At 49.0% G+C, this 16,934-nt stretch overlaps 1 protein-coding gene across 3 annotated transcripts; it reads right to left on the bottom strand.

The window, feature by feature from the left end:
* Window positions 1-588: 588 nt before the first annotated feature.
* On the bottom strand, window positions 589-16,914 carry ASB1 (ankyrin repeat and SOCS box containing 1). 3 transcript variants are annotated; one of them, XM_005863727.2, is made up of 5 exons: window positions 16,547-16,914; window positions 15,383-15,524; window positions 12,364-12,666; window positions 5,655-6,040; window positions 589-4,176 (listed from the first exon to the last, which is right to left on the bottom strand). In XM_005863727.2, exons 1-5 carry the CDS (start codon window positions 16,602-16,604, stop codon window positions 4,049-4,051), a joined length of 1,017 nt encoding a protein of 338 aa, XP_005863789.1. In that variant the 5' UTR covers window positions 16,605-16,914; the 3' UTR covers window positions 589-4,048. The 3 variants fall into 3 exon arrangements, with proteins under 3 accessions (XP_005863789.1, XP_005863790.1, XP_014393126.1); XM_005863728.2 differs by lacking the exon at window positions 16,547-16,914 and adding an exon at window positions 16,169-16,519; XM_014537640.1 differs by lacking the exon at window positions 16,547-16,914 and adding an exon at window positions 15,768-16,082 and having other exon boundaries at window positions 15,383-15,529.
* Window positions 16,915-16,934: the final 20 nt, after the last annotated feature.

Here is a 16,934-nt window from a genome sequence, read left to right as displayed (position 1 = left end):
TCAATAAAAAATATATATATTTTTAAGTGAGCCACATGGCCCTGGTCAGTTTTTCTCAGTGGTTAGAATATAGGCCAGCAGGTCATGGGTTCAATTCCCAGTCAAGGGCATGTACCTCGATTGTAGGTTCAATCCTCAGCCCATCAGGGAGGTAACCAATAGATGTGTCTCTCTCGTCAATGTTTCTCTCTTTCTCTCTCTAAAAATCAATGGAAAAAATATCCTCTGGTAAGAATTTTTTAAAAAGTCACATGTAACAGGGCCCAGAAACAAGGCCCTTGCCCATGGTCTCCCCCTCCCCCTCTCCCCCATCGAACACTGCAGGGGCAGATGCCTCACTTGGAAGCGTGGGTTTCAAACATTCTTCCAAGCAGAAACCCACTAAGTGAAACAGACTCGTCCAGCAGTTGAAAGCTGTGCATCAACCCTCAGGGCCGTTCGAGACCCCTGCTTAGACAAGTCCTTCTCTCCAAATCGTCAGAAACTTTGCAGAAAGACAGATACTTCCCCCTGAACTGCAGACACAAAAATTTCACATGATCAACCCCATGAGACAAATGGTCCAAAAAATTAAGACACTTGGAGAAATTATAGGGGAATAAAGCATTTATTAATTTACAGTAACATATAAAGATGTCCATCGTAGTTTTGAAAGTTCTTAACCAGGTACAAGTGCAAGAGCAGTAGGTCCCAGCCACTGTGGTCAAACACACTCATCACAAAGCTGAGGGGACGCTGTGCTCAGGGCAGTCCTTATCTGAGGCACGTCCCGGACACACAGGAGCTGTGCACACACCGAGGCAGGACTCTGCTGGCTGAACTGCAGCAGCACACTGTGGTTTTATACACGAGAGAGTGGTGTCCATAAACACCACGCTTAGACTGGATTTATGCACATTTGTACATTACTTGGTAGGGATCCGAAATCAAAGCAACTTAAAAAGAAAGGATACCCACGCATTCCAGACACTGAGCAATTACACTCTAAAGCAACAGAAGTCACTCTTCCCCCACCTCACTTCTCCATCCTATCACCGCCGAGAGCATATAGAGTATATTCTGCACAAGATACAGAGGAGAGTCTCTCATGTCAGCCAGCCACCACTGCAGGGACGCTGGCCCTGTCATCGCCGGGATGTAGCATGCACTTCCGACCATGCCACACAGGGACCTCAGAGCTCGTTCCTGCATGAGGCGACTGCAACACCACAGTCCTCCAACAGCGCACGGGCCATTTCCAGGACCCAAGAGGACTTTCTCACCAATATGTAAACACACCTCAGCTGAACTGTGGGTCCCCGACTTCGGGACTTCAGAGATGGGCAAACTGAACAAGTTCTGCAGCTTGACAAAAGGCAGCCAACAATTTGTTTTGCCACCAAGATTTAAAAAAAAAAAAATTGCCCCCTATTACCACCTTCATTAAAGGACATTTTATCACCCAAATTAAGAACATAATCTCAGAATAAAAGACAACCCTCTAGGTTGAATAAACTGGACTTTCTAAGTTATACTTCCGACCTGCACAGAGCCCGCTGTGCCCAAGTCCTAGCTGTGGACCCCAGGACTCTCACTGCCCCAAGGGACACAAGGTCAAGCCTGATCCCCAAGGTCCCAGGCCCTCACGGCACCATCATCATCACTCACTGGTGAGAGGGGCCACAGTGACCAGGACAGCAGCTGACATGTGACAGGGATTGCTCAAGTACCAAGTGCTTCCCACACATTCTCCTTGTAAGCCCTGTGGGGAAGGCACAGCCTCGCTCAGCGCAGCCTCCCTGCCCACGGGCCTGCCCAGGCACAGATGCTCCCCTGGGGCGGGGCAAGCTCTGCTCAGTCCTGTGCTTGCTGTTCCTCTTCCTACTTCTGCATGAAACATTCACTTGCAGAATCAACTCATGGAAGATGAAAAAAACTTAAAATGATGGCACCTAGCCCTGATAACAGAAACATATTCTACATTAGGAAACTGCTAATTGTCCTTTCTTCTTAAAAGTATCTGTTTAACAAGTACACATTGACTAATACTTAACCAATTTCAAAACTGAACATCAAAACTAAAGTATCTCTGCCTTAAACACTTTTCCGGAATAAAGCCAGGTATAAATAAATAAATATATAAACAAACAACATGAAAAGGCACAAACGTGACACAGGTGGGCTTGGGAAATACATTCCACACCTCACCCAGGTGCCAAAGCTGAATTCTCGGAGTTATCAACGCTGCCCCCACAGCAGCCACGGCCCAGAGCTCAGGACTACGCAGACAGTCAGAGGCGCCGCGGCCTAGGCTGGGGGCTGGGCTCCTTCCCACTGGTTGCCTGTGCCCTTTCCTGAGGAAGGCTCTGGGCCGGCCAGGCAGTAGCCTCAGCTCTTGGACGCCCAGGGCTTGGAAACATGATTGTATAAAGTGCTCTGACAGGAAGTTATTGTTCCTATTCGTAGCCCACTCTTGCCAACAAAAGACAAGGAGCTTTAGTAAAGTGTCACTCTAAACAAGCAGAGGGGCCTGAAGCAACTGACTGTTCACACTGTCCTCAGGCTCATGTTTGGCAGCTATGAAGTTTCAGGCAGGCTGACCTCCAAATCGTAGGGATTCTGCAAAAACTCACTAGACACTAGCTGAACCCAGGGAGCAACCTGTCCTCCAGAAAGGAAGAGCTGAGCCCAGCCCTGTGCAGCCGGAAGGTCGTGCCTGCACGTGGGGGCTCCTGGGCTGGCAGCAATCCCAGGGGCTGCTTTCCAGAAAGCCCCGAACACAGCCACCCTCTACCCAGGACAGCGCTGGGGAGCTGTGCCCTCAACAGGCCCTGCAGACAACACCCAGCAGGGCAGGCGCAGAGCACACATAACTCTGCAGCATGGCTCACCTGGAGAGCGCCTGAGCCAAACAGGCAGCAGAAAAAGGGGACCCAGGATTGGAAAAGCTGAAAGGTGAGCTAAGCACCACTCCTGAAACTCCTCCTTTAGGGCCCAGGTGTGAGAGCGAGCCCCACCCACAGCCCAGATGTCAGATGACAACCCACTCGCTTCGCTCACCTACCACCACCCCAGCAGGCCAGGGGGAGACCTGATCTCACCACTATCCACTTAGGTTCTAGAAACACCACCAAGACATCAGGTCCCAAACAGAGCAATCACCAACCACAGGTGTTTGACACCAGCAGCTGACAGCCTGGCCGCACCCAGGACAGGTGGTTGCCACGCTGATGTGTGCAGGGACTAGGAGACAGGCAGCGCTGCAGGTCTCTTTTCCCACTGCAACTGGCAGTGGATGCTGCTGGGCAGGCCTTGGTCCAAACGATGTCTGCAAGCTCCCCAGAGTGAAATGGCAGAAAACTCGGGACCTGTGGCACGATGCCAAGCAGTCAGGTACCAGAACAGGTACAGCGCTGGGGAATGCAGACGCTATCTCTTTTGATTGCAAACAAATGCAGGCACTGACTTTGAGATAACACAGCCAATCCTCACAGCCAGGAACCAGCCTTGACTGAAGACAGTAGGACTCCCCACCACAAGGAGAGAACACTGAACTGGCAAGGAAGGGGTGTGCGAACGACATGCGTCACATGTCAACCCCAGGAGCAAGGGACAACCAGCAAGTTCATGAGCTGTATTTCTGCACTCCACTTTTTTACCAAAAACTCCCTTTTCATTGGATATCAGAAAGATGAATCAAACAATTAAATTGAGAAGTAAAACCACAGACAGAAGCACAGCTCTGGGAAGTGCTGAGTTCTCCGACCACAGCCTGTACCTGCACACATTTCCAGGCCCACTCATCCATCTGCAGCTGGGAAAATCCAAAACAGACACTGAGGAAGAATAACATGAAGTTCTGTATGAGCCTCTCAGCTGATAATGACCCAGAGACTGTCCGATGTCCAAGACCTGAGATGGAATTACAACCCAGAAGAACAAGGCTGTCTGCCTAGCAACAGCCAAATACGATCTGTCAGCACAGGATGGGCTCACAGGGGCAAGAAGCAGGTCCAGCTTCCCCACAGATCACCTCCTTCCACGCTGCAAACCACTGCTGCACTGCCTTCTACTCGTACAGCAGGAACTTTTTTATGGGGTCTGGCAGCGGCAGCGAGGGAATCAGATGGAGTCGGTACTTGCCAAGAGCTCTTCTCACGGCCACACGACACAGATTCAGCAAAGCCCTGGGGACACCTGGGAGGCCATGGGAAGGAACAGAGAGACAGAGGAGAGAGATTAATTCCTCTTCTAACTCTGAGGAGCAAAGGCTGGCTGTGACTGACAGGCACAGATGCTCACTGCCAACTTCCCAATTTTAGAGCAAGGGTCACGAGCTGTGGTGAAAAAGGCCTTGCTACCTGCTCCTTCCGTCTGCAAAAGCAGGGAAATCCTCATTACCTGGGGCACCTGCTGGCTGACAGCATCTCCTCAGCTGTGTTCAATTCCCCACACAGAGAAGTCAGAGCTGACCACTGAAAGCCCCGGCAGCTGTAAACACTGCCTCCCACCCTCTGTTACGGTTTGCTCTGGATCGATCCCAAAAGCCCCTCAGGGGTCTGGGAGAGCGGCTGAACGACAGGTGAGGAGGACAGGCTGACAATTTTGCTCCGGGTCAAAAAAGCCTAGCCATGTCTCTGACTTGGGCAACAGGCATGAACTTAGATAGACAGCTTAATTCTATCAGAACAACTCCAACCACCAGGTTTCCCGGGGAAGGCCCATGGAAGCACATATCAGTGACAGCTCCAGGGAACCCAACAACCAAGTACAACAAACTCAAGTTTGTACGAGGTGAGGGCCAGCTGTCAACCCAGATGCCCAGGACTCAGGCAGCAATGAGGCTGGGCAGGGGCAGGTCAGAGGGCACAGTGCCTGCACAGGACACTCGAGGTAAATTCCAAGCCCCAGAGAGCCTCTGACAAGACCCAGCCCCATCAACTGCAGACTCTGGCTGTCAACATATTAATTCATTAGCAAAATCTTTGTGCATAAATAAGCAAATGATGGACTTATTCTAACAGAAGTTAGACTTATCACACAATCCCAAACCAAAGAAAATGGGAAACCCTAAAAGATGGGCTTATAATCTGTTCAAGGCAAACATTTAAAAATCAAATTAGAGCCCTAGCTGGTTTTGCTCAGTGGTTAGAGCATCAGCCCGGGGACTGAAGTGTCTCAAATTTGATTCTGATCAAGAGCACGTACCTGGGTTGCAGGCTCAATCCCCAGCCCGTCGGGCTGCGGGCAGGAAGCAACCAATTGATGTGTCTCTCACATTGATGTTTTTCCCTCTGTATCTCTCCCCCTCCTTTCCACTCTCTAAAAATCAATGAAATACATATCCTCGGGTGAGGATTAAAAAAATATGTCTTATAAAAACTAAATAGAAATGGAAGAATTTGGGGTCATAGAGCGGAGCAAAGGGGAAAAATATATATAATTTTAGGAGCTTTGAGAACATGTACTTTTATAGATTTCCTGGTATCAGCTCTTGGTATGTAGGAATTCTAAAGAGAAGACCGATCTGGAAGACCATTCTGGAAAAGTCCTAGCCCTAACCGAAGATTCTGACCATGTGCTTAGTTGGAGGTAATTTTTTTTAATTGCTACGACTTGGTTCATTCAAGTGTCCCAAACAGACAGCAAGTCAGAACTGAATTCGGGCCGCTTACTTCTGGCCTCTTTAAAGACCTGCAGGGCCTCGGGGTCCACCTTCCTTCTGCCTCTGGACTCTGGGCCCAGGGACTCCCACTTCACCAGGTTCAGGTTGGCTCCAAACTCCACGAGCAGACTCACAAAGGCCGCCTCGCAGCCGTGACGCAGGACAGCATCCATGACGCACCCGGGGGAGCCCCTGCAGAAACCCTGCGTGTTGACGGGCCCGTTGCAGTTGAAGTCGGGGTTCGCCCCTGCCTGAAGCAGCAGCTTGAAGCACTGGAGGTTGTGGTAGGCTGCGCTGATATACAAGGGGCAGACCACCAAGGAGGTGAGGCGCCGGGAAAAGGGCGGCCGGATGTCAGGAAAAATGTGGTGGTTGATGTCGACATCAGCCCCGTACCTACAGGGGAGACACGGGGATGATCAGACCTTTCAGGGGACTAATGGTGTCAACAGATTCCCACACACCCCAAGGAGATGGGCCTGAACCCCATGAGCACTGGGGACCACTGGAGATGCCACAGATCACATCAGTCTCATTACTTCCAGCAAGTAAGCAGTAGTTAGAAACCTATAACCCATTCACAAATTTGTAAGGAAATTCTCTCAAATCTTCAAAGATCCAACAATCCCACAGCTAAACTACTAAACAAAGGAAAACTTCCGAATTTATCTTATGAGATCACCAAAACAATATTCCCCAAACCTGATAAAGGCCACACCATAAAGAAAAACTACCAACTAACTACACTTATGTTAGCAAAGAGAATCCAAAAACATTAAGAAAGCAACATACCAGGACCTCAGGGGGATTACTGCAAGAATGCCACGGTAGTTCCAATATTAGAAACGCTATTGAGATAACCCATCATATTCAGAGAACTAAGGGGAAAATCATGTTTGCCTCTATTGATGCAAAAGAAAAGGCACATGATAAAACTCAACACTTATGCATGCTTAAAAACTCTAATAAGACAGTAAATGATAGATGTTTCCTTAACACAATAAAAAAGACTTCCTGACCCCAGAAGTCAGGAAACACTTGGCTTTCCCACTAAAGCCAGGAGCAACGCACACTCCTACCTTCTGTAAATAAAGGTATTAATGCAATTAGACAAGAGGAAAAATGAGCTTATTAAGATAGGAAAGGAAGAGGTAAAACTTCCTGTTTTCAGAGGCCATGACTGTGTCTGGAAAGCCCTAAATAATTACTGAAAATACAACTAACAAGCAATGAGCTTTATTACAGTAGCAAGTTGTAAAACAACAGCCTTCATATATACAAACAAAAACAAGTTAAATATAAAGTGGGAAAGACCACATTTATGATAGCAAAATAAATGTTAAAGTGAGATAGCTAAGCATAAACTTAACAGTGTATCCAAGATTTGCATGAGGAAAATTATAAAATAAAGTTGACCCTTGAAGGTGGGTTTGAACCACATGGGTCCACTTATACGCGGGTCTTTTTCAATATTCAGTTGGCCCTCTGTATCCCTGGGGCTTCGTAGCTACAGATTCAACCAACCACAGTTTGAATACAGCATTCTGATCCATGGGTGGGACTCTTGGCTGTGAGGGCCAACTGTATGCATTGTTCTATGTCATTTTATATAAGGGACTTCAGCATCTGTGAATTTTGGTATCTGTGAGGGTCCTGGAACCAACCCCTCTGCCCCTGGGGATACTGAGATACAACTACAGTTAAGTTTTGGAGGACTCAAAGTTACACTCAGATTTTAGACGGCACAAGGGACAGCACCCCTAACTCCCAGGGTCAACTGTACACTGATTTATAGACTTGACTCTAAACCATGTAAATATACAGAGTGGGCAAAAGTAGGCTTACAGTTATAATACAAATAAATAATACAATAATTAATAATAATACAAGAATAAACACTATTTTGCATACTTACAACTGTAAACCTACTTTTGCGCACCTGTGTGTTGTAAAGTATATCCTATATAATAAAAGCCTTATATGCTAAGTGTCCAACCATTCGACCATTCGCTATGACGCACACTGACCACCAGGGGGCAGACGGTCCAACCGGTAGGTTAGCTTGCCACTGGGATCTGGCCAATCAGGACTGGGCAAGACAGGCTGGACACATCCTGGAGCCCTCCTGAAGTCTCTCCCCAGCCGGTCGCCCCAATCAGGACTGGGCGAAACGGGCTGGACACACCCTGGAGCCCTCCTGAAGTCTCTCCCCAGCCAGCCGCCCCAAACAGGACTGGGCAAAACGGGCTGGACACACCCTGGAGCCCTCCTGCAGTCTGTCCCCAGCCGGCCACCCCAATTGGGACTGGGAGATATGGGCTGGACACGCCCTGGAGCCCTCCCACGGTCCCTCCCCAGCCCCGATCATGTACCAGTGGGGTCCCTCAGCCTGGCCTGCACCTCTCGCAATCTGGGACCCCTCAAGGGATGCTGGAGAGCCGGTTTAGGCCTGATCCCCGCAAGCCAGGCTGAGGGACCCCACCAGTGCACGAATCTGTGCACCAGGCCTCTAGTTGTTAAATAAAGAGCAATCCCTAAAAACTGAAAGCAAAAGAAACATTTGAATCCAACTATGTACCAGCTGGTGCCATCAGGTATACTACACATCCAGACAGGCTGGCTTGCTGGGTGCATCAGTCACCTGGAAGGATGAGGACAGGAAGCACGGGGAGGTTCATACAGCCCCCAGGTGGGCTGCTCAGGGGTCCCTGAGCTAATCCCTAAGGCTGTCTCGGAGCCTCCTCCTCTCACTCCCAGTGGCAGCCCAGGAAGTAGGAAATGATCTCACCCGAGTGGGTGTGTACCAGCCAGTCTCTAAAGGACTCTACAGAGAGAGCCTTCAGGGCCCCCACAAGCACTGGCCTTGTCACTGCATTCAGGGACACGTTCTATCAGGCATCTGGAGTTTTCCTTGGCCAAGCACAAGCTACCAACCTGGGTCATTTTACTCTAAGCAGGGGCCGCTGACTACAGCGGGCAGGGAGACCTGCTCAGGATGTCAGCATCCTGGCCAAGTGAAGAGGATGTCTGCTGAGGATGTGCCTGGTATGGGGTGGGTGAGGGGCATGTGTGGGAAGGGGCAGTGGTAATAGGAGATGGTTGTAAAGTATACCTCTCCACAAAACAGTCATTAATAGAGATTGGGTTACAAAATAAGTAAATATGTTAAGGACAGGGAAACCAGGTCTCTCTGGTTGGAAAAGAGAAGCTGGAGGCATCCACGTGAACACCTATCTGCTGATGTTCACAGACAGAGAAACATAGATCGAATGTGTGTAAGTGACTGAGCTCTGCACAGTAGGAGGGCCTGGAAACAGTGACCCCACACGCAATAAGCACTCCTCGTGTCTGATCTTGGTTTCTAAACACATTCTCCACTCAAAGAAACCAGGACTCAAATTCCAGGGCTGAGACAGAAAGCACAAGATGAGCCTAGAACAGTTTGTTATGTGAGAAAGTGGGGAACTGCTCTAAGATGGGGATGTGTCCAAAACAGAGAGATGGCTGGCTGGGGGTCCCGAAGACAAATCTGACGCAATTAAAGCATCAAAATAATTAACAATATAATTAAATAATAACTCAGTGGGTAATACAGGAAACCATGAGTCTAACATAAATAAATGAATTAAAAACCTGATGAGAAATAGAAGATATGCATGTTTGCAAAGTATACCTCTCCACAAATGAATTAATTACAGAGGGAAAAAGAATAACCTGGCAGACGCCACGTTAACCACAAGATCGCCGGGATGTCAGCGGTATCAGGAACAACTGGAGTCACATGCAGCCTCACAGAATGCAGTGGGAAGCACAGCCTCACTTCCGGGGGTCCTGGCAAAGAGGCAGTACCTACTCTAATCGAGTAAACACCAGCCAGCCAGCACCTGTGGCCTTGAGCCAGTCCCGCGGTGCCTCCCAAGCTTTGTCATCACACGCTTCACCTGAATTAGAAATGGGCGTTTGTAGGCAGTAGGACGATGGGGCAGAGGGAACAGCAGTGTTTCCCATGCCTTCCCAAAAATGGCTGGCCTGCAGTCACAGCCAGCACCACGCTTGTGCTCTGTCCCAGTGTCCTGTGGAACCTGCACTGCCACTCTCCAGCAGCACAGGCCTGTAAAGAAAAGACGGCATGGACCTCCCACTGACGCCACCGTGTGGCATCATCAGACACTACAAGTGCAAACATCACTCTCCCAGACACCCTAGGAGGGAGGAGGAAACATTCTAAAACACACACCAAACCACGCAGAAACTCTATTTCATTTCACACACTCAATCAATTAAGAAAAGGGAACTAGGTTTCAAGCACTGATTTTTTTTCCCTCATTCTCAGGGGTTTGTTTTCCAAAATGTTTGTAATTTTGGGCAATATGACAATCTGGTATTAGCTGAGCTATGGGAAAGACAGCCCTGCATCCACTCATAAAAATATATTGGATGAGAGCCAGTTCATTTTAATCCTGAATATTTTCCAAAATTCCCTACTGCTTTTAATATCACTGGCAAGGAACCCCTGGGACAACTCAATAAATCAACATAACTTGCACATAGAGAAATACCACTCCTTACCTTTTTAAAAAAGCATCAGCAACATACACCAAGCAACGGGACGGAGGCTTACTTGCAGAGGACACCACTACCAGTGCTAGAAGAAAGCCCGGCCTGGGGCAATGGTGGGAAGGCAGGGGATGCTCAGGTCGGACTGTCCATCAGGAACCAACCACAGCACTCCCATTTCCCAAGTCACTGACTCACCACTGAGAACACACAAACTCTCAATAGGGTAGCACATGTTCTGGGGACCTCACTGTGGAAGTAGTGTCCGCGCTCCAGGAGGGAACCAGATGCCTTAATGACCTTTCTCCACAAGCCACTGCGAGTGCATCTCTCAAAGCCAGGCCTCACTTAATTCAAAGCAGCTGTGCGTCAGGATGACTGAAGTGCCCAGAGGGACCTCAGGGACCAAGATGAAACTTCACCTACTCAGAAACATTTCCAAGTTAATGACTTATGTTCTCCGAGACGCAAAAATACAGGGCTTAGCCTATCAGGCTAGAAAGCCTTGACAAGGAGAAAAGGCATCACCGCTCTACCACCCTCAATATCACAGCCATATCATCCCATTTGCCTTTCCAAAGGTCAATTTCATAGCCATTTAGTACAGAATGGAATTAATATATTCTCGGTACCTGAATTCAAAACCACGTTCTGTGCTGGGCGAGGGGAATGTCAGGTCCCTGCTCCCTGAACCACCCCACTGCAACCTGAAACAACAGAACCCTTACCTAGTCCTTTGACTCTGAGAACCGGTACCTAAACTGCACTCGGTCAACCACAAAGGAGCTGCCTCCTGAGTAAGGGAGGGAAAAGGGCATCTTTGGTAGAAATAAGTCACTGGAGATATGGAAAATGAAAATGCAACCTGGTTCAAATAAGGAAAAAAGGTAACCACCAGCACAATTAAAATAAGACCACAAACCATCCAAAATGCTAGAAAGAGAAAGCAAAGAAAGCATAGATCATGGAACAAAGACATAAGCTGTAGAACAGTTAAGAAACAGACCTAACAGCAGCTACACCAATAATGTTAACTGTATTAAAAACAAAGAACCCCAGACAGTCAAATAATAAAGGTGAACACCAAGATTAACCTGGGAAGATTAAAGCTCACAGTTACAGAGTGCTAAGTAAAGGAGCCTTCAATGAAACTAATAGGTTTTTCATTCAAAAAAACACTTTTGTTTTGATAATGAGCATAATCAATAAGCAAGAACTTTTATGAACTCAATTAGCATCAAAATACAGAAAGCAAAAACTATTAGAAATACAGGGGAAACAAATTACAACAGTGATTAGACAGTAACAGAGTCTCTGAATTTGGTTAAAAATGTAAAAACAGAGAGAGGAACTCTGAATCACATAATTGAGGCAACCATACTGTACTACGCACACAAAACACCCATGATCATGTACTTTATTACAAGCACCCACAACAATGTAGTCTAACATTCACAAAAAGATATTTAATTCAAAGAATCCCCAAAATGGAAATTAGGTGGGCCATATTATCTGAGCACAATATGATACAATTAGATAAAACTTTCTTTTCCATAACTATAAGAACAAAGAAGAACTAAACTTGCCTGGCCAGTGTGGCTCAGTGGTTGAGCACTGAACCAGGAAGTCATGGTTGTTTTTCCAGTCAGGGCACATGCCCAGGTTGCAGGGCTTAATCCCCAGTGTGGGGCGAGCAGGAGGCAGACAATCAATGATTCTCTCTCATCATTGATGTTTCTATCTCTTGCTCCCTCTCCCTTCCTCTCTGAAATCAATAAAAACATATATTAAAAAAAAAAAGAACTCAACTTCAACTACATTTAAAAATGAGGAAAAAGCCTAGTGGATGGCCAAAGCTATAGGCAAATATTTACATTATTATCAAGAAAAACGTGAATAAGCATATAACTCAAAAGTTATGGAAAACAGAGATTAAAAATAGCAATTAATCAGTAAAAAAAAAACAACAAGAAAACTGATACAGGTAAGAAGTAACTCTTTAAAAAGATTAACAAAATAGACAAATCCTCTAACAAGTCTAATTTGAGAGAGAGAGAAAGAGAAAAAAAACAAGCAAATATGGAAATCAAGGAGTGAGACCATGGCTGCAGTTCCCCGTGGTGGCCCTCAGAGGCCATGGGGGCGGGCCTGGCAGTACTGACCTGATGAGGGCCTTCAGTATGTCGGCCCTGCCCACGCGGGAGGCGTGGTAGACCGGGGTGCTGCGATGGTGCCGGCTTCCATTGGGGTCAGCCCCGGCTTCAAGGAGGATCTGGGCACTCTCCAGGTGTCCATTCACCACGGCCACATACAGGGCCGTCTGTCCCTTCACATCCACGAGGTCCACCTCGGCCCCCTTCCGGATAAGGAAGTCCACACAGTTCCCGTGGCCAGCAGTGGCCGCGATTCGCAGCGGTGTGCAGGGGAGCCAGCCACAGCACCAGACGGACTTCTCGTTGATGCGGCTGAGAGAGAACACAGGGATCCAGGCCATGAGGGGCGGCACTGGGAAACCCACAAGCTGCTGTGCCTGCCCTCGTACCGAGACTAGGAACAGAGAGAAGGGGGCCAAGCTCCTAAAACAGCCACCCCTTTGCTTCCACAGCGCTCACATGTTCACCCTGCTGGATCCATTCTACAGAAAAGAAATCTGAGGCCCAGGTACACGGAGGGACACTAGAGAAGATCTCGGGCTGCTCCACAGAGGGCAGGGTCTGCCTAGGGAGGCGGGGCAGCATGGAGGACAGCACTCACGGGAATCTGCTCGGGCCCTAGGCTCCTTTCCCCAGCTTGGGCCTACCTGCGAAGGCCTAAGGTTGGACCACGCTTCGGGCCTTGGTATTCTCCCTGGACTAGGTGACCACTGTGGGCCCTTTGATCTGACACAGCACAAATCACAGCCTGCAGGAACCACTAAAGCTGCACAGGCCTACACTCCTGGCCAACAGCAATGGAGGGAGCCTGTGCAGACTCAGCTCTCATCGGAAGTGACAATCAGACCAGGGCTCCCTGTCCAGGAATGCCATCCGTGCAACCCACTGACACTCCAAGTCACCAACTGAGGCACGGTTCACCTCAAGTTCCCCAAGCAGCCTTGGACACCGCTCAGGAACCCAGACCACAGGAGCAGTGACGCAGAAACGTGCAGTGGGTCGGGCTCCTCCTTCAGCTGGGAACTAGCTTCCACTGGCCAAGAAGGCCAAGGAACACTCCAAGTACACCTCACCAAAGAAATACACAGCAGCAAAAACATCGTCAGCAAGCAGGAGTCACCGTACTTGAGTAAAGAAAGAAGAAAGAAGCACTTGGAAAAGCAATATAAAAACAGTTGATCTAAAACCTAGCTGCACTCGACGTTATTCTGCTGTTTTTATTCTACTGGAAAGCAGCAAACTTAAGGTTTGCTTTGGGCTTGAGTCATTCACATTGAATATTAGTGTGTAATCCACCTGATGTCTTTGTATAACAATTCTTTATGGACATTTAGAGCTTTTTCTTAATACTAATATCTGCTGTAAGGGATTAATACTGAGATATTATAAGGAAAAGCAGAAAGAAACCTATTTCTATAGTGTTAGAAACCCTTTCTTTTTAATCCTCACCAGAGAATATATTTTCATTTGTTTTATTTAAATAGTATTATTTCTCCCTGACCGGTTTGGCTCAATGGATAGAGCGTCAGCCTGCGGACTCAAGGGTCCCAGGTTCGATTCCAGTCAAGGGCATGTACCTTGGCTGCGGGCACATCCCCAGTAGGGAGTGTGCAAGAGGCAGCTGATCGATGTTTCTCTCTCATCGATGTTTCTAACTCTCTATCCCTCTCCCTTCCTCTCTGTAAAAAATCAATAAAATATATTTTTAAAAATAAATAGTATTATTTCTTTTTGTTAATCCTCACCCAAGGATATTTTTTCCATTGATTTTTTTTCATAGAGAGTGGAAGAGAGGGAGGGAGGGAGAGAGAGAGAGAAACATCGATGTGAGAGAGACACATTAGTTGGTTGCCTCCCACACACACCCTGACCAAAGCTGAGAATAGAACCTGAAACCCAGGTACGTGGCCTTCACCAGAAATTGAACCCACAACCCTGTGGTGTGTGGGTCAATACTCTCAACACTAAGCACACCAGCCAGGGTTATTTTCATTGATTTTTGAGAGAGAGGAAAGAAGGAGAGAGAAATATCTATGTGAGAGAGAAACATCGATCAGTTGCCGCCCATAGGCACCCTGACCAGGGATCGAACCTGCAACCTTTCGGTGTACAGGATGATGGTCCAACCAACTGAGCCACACAGCCAGGGCAAAAACCCTTTTTTGGGGAACTATCCACAAAGGTGGTATTGGATTCGTATCCACATGCAGGCATTTCTTCTCTCAACTCAGTCCTGAAGGGGAAAGAAAAACACGGAAAAAGCACGGTGATGTTCGGTTGCAGTTTCAAATCTAGTTGGGACTCCAGTCTTAAGCACCCAAGCAATCAGAAAACACCCCAGAAAGCAGGAAGCCTCTGATCTCTCCCAGGTGTGCCAAGTAGGAAGAAGGAGCCGCAAGATTCCACTGCTGGGAAGAAAGAGCTTGAACCGCATTGAAGGGACTGACAAGAGTTGGCAGGGCAACAGGCAGGGCACTATGGACAAAGTGAACAAGAAACTGAGCACCGAGCACACGCCTGGTGGATGAGACAGAGGACTGAGGACCTGAGAAGTCAGAGAGGACTACGCCAGGAATGAGGTCACGTGTGGCACATCAGGCGATCTGAACCCCAGGGGATAACCAGAAGAAAATACACGAGGAAGGTGAATGCAGTGTACCACTGAGCATAAAGAGCCAGAGACCTTCACAGGGGCAGGGCTACCGCTGCTGGAGAGGGTAACAGTGCTGCCTCAGGAGTAACACCGAAGAAGCTGACACCACGAGGCCAGAAGCTGCCAGAAAATATAAAGGTCAAATGACAGAGCTGGACTTGAACTCAGGTCTCCCTGACCTCAGTACCTGCTGTCTCCTAGGAGTCTGACCATGCTCCTCCACCTCCTTTTTTCCCTGTCCTCTAAAATCGGAAAGCGTCAGGCTCTTCACCTGCAACCAGACAGTGTGCCTCCCACCTGGGCTGTGAGCCTCGGCTGCGCACAGACCCACAGGGCCCAAGTACGGGGCAGCCCCCCCCCGACAGCGATGCTCACCTGCGGTAGCTCTCCTCCTGCAACAGGCTCCTGAGGGTCTGGAGGTCCCCCACGTAGGCGGCGTCATGGAGCCTCGTGTCCTCACAGTGCTCCAGCGGGTGGTCACAAAACTGCTCCCTCAGCCACTCCTTCAGATTAGGACCTGCACTGAAGAGAGGAGCTCCTGTCAGCTCCGGAAATCCTGCCCACACCAACCAAAAGGGGGCGCCATCTACGGCAATCCCTTTCCCTCAAGAATAAATCGTTCCCATGCTCCAGAAACTTCAGAGCACAGAAAAATATAGAAAGTTTCCCTTAATAAAAGTAGCACACTCCTGACACCAAACCTGACAAGAACAAGAATTTTAAAAACATTGAGAGATGGGGGATGGTGAGCCAAACCTACTTAACACAGAAGATCCTAAGTAAAACAAGACTTGAAAACAAGTACACAGCCGGGCAGGAGGCAAGATGAGGACCACAGGCTGCCTGCATCCACGTCCCCACCGAGCCAGCGTGGGACCAAGCACAGCTGTACAGTTCCCCCTCCGCAGGCAGGCTTTTTCCAGGGCTGAAGATGCTTCTTACATTCGAGTCAAAGCCCTTTTGAGTGCCTTCTGTATACAAGCCCCTGTAGGTAAGGACAGCGCCAACCTTTCTTCCACAAGACCCCTCTCTCCACTGGGGAGCAGCTGTCAGTCCTTCTCTCTTCCCAACTGAACACCTCTCATTCCATCCCAGGCCCTAAGGTCCTGGTATCCCAGGCCCTAAGGTCCTGGGGTCCCCGGGGCCAAAGCCAATACCCACCAAAGCCCAGGGCAGAAGGGGTCTTGTCTGACTTGTTCTTGTTCATGGGGGTGTCCCAGCTCCAGCGAGGTCCAGCCAATACCGGGCCCTCAATGAATGTTTGCGGGAGGGAGGGGGGGAGGGAGGACTGCAAAGTGCTGCTTGCTCTGGTCTCCAAGTCAGCACTGTATCTTAAATCAAGGCACGCTTATGAGTCACAGTAGGAAGGCTCTTGTTTATTACTAAGGACTAATAAGCCCTTTGGAGGGGGTCTCTCTCCAAGGACACAGGTGAGCATGGAAAGTCCAGCGCACACAACAGCAGCTGGTACACAGGGCGAATTCAGACAACAGGCGAGGAGGGGACCCCACAGGTTAAGAGGGAAGCGGTCCTGAGCACCTGCGACCGATGCACTGCCCCTGCTGCCCATTCCCATCTGCACGGCAGGAACACGCATGTCGGGGAGAGGCTCTAAGTCGGACGGCTACTGTGAGTGGTGGGCGTGTCTTCCCAGCTGCCTGAACCGCAGTGGGACAGGGCTGCCTGCTCTGCTGGAGGGACGAGGGCCCTGGGCGAGCTGTCACCGAAAGCTCACTGCGACGGCGGTGCCGCTAGGCGTGGGTGGCAGCACCGAGAAGAGGCACCTGCCGCGAGGGGCCGGCTCTGGGTGTGCCCTGGCAGGTGCCCTCCGAGCTGGCAGCGGCCACTATGCTCACAGATGGGTCCTAACGGGCAGGCAGTTCAAGATGCAAGCTCCCTGGGAAAGGACGTCCGGCGCGGGGGCTGC

This window comes from Myotis brandtii, unplaced genomic scaffold (genome assembly GCF_000412655.1).
Source record: "Myotis brandtii unplaced genomic scaffold, ASM41265v1 scaffold180, whole genome shotgun sequence".
Classification (NCBI taxonomy): Eukaryota; Metazoa; Chordata; class Mammalia; order Chiroptera; family Vespertilionidae; genus Myotis; species Myotis brandtii.
Note: the sequence above shows the minus strand (reverse complement) of the source record. Positions and strands in the feature narration are given on the sequence as shown.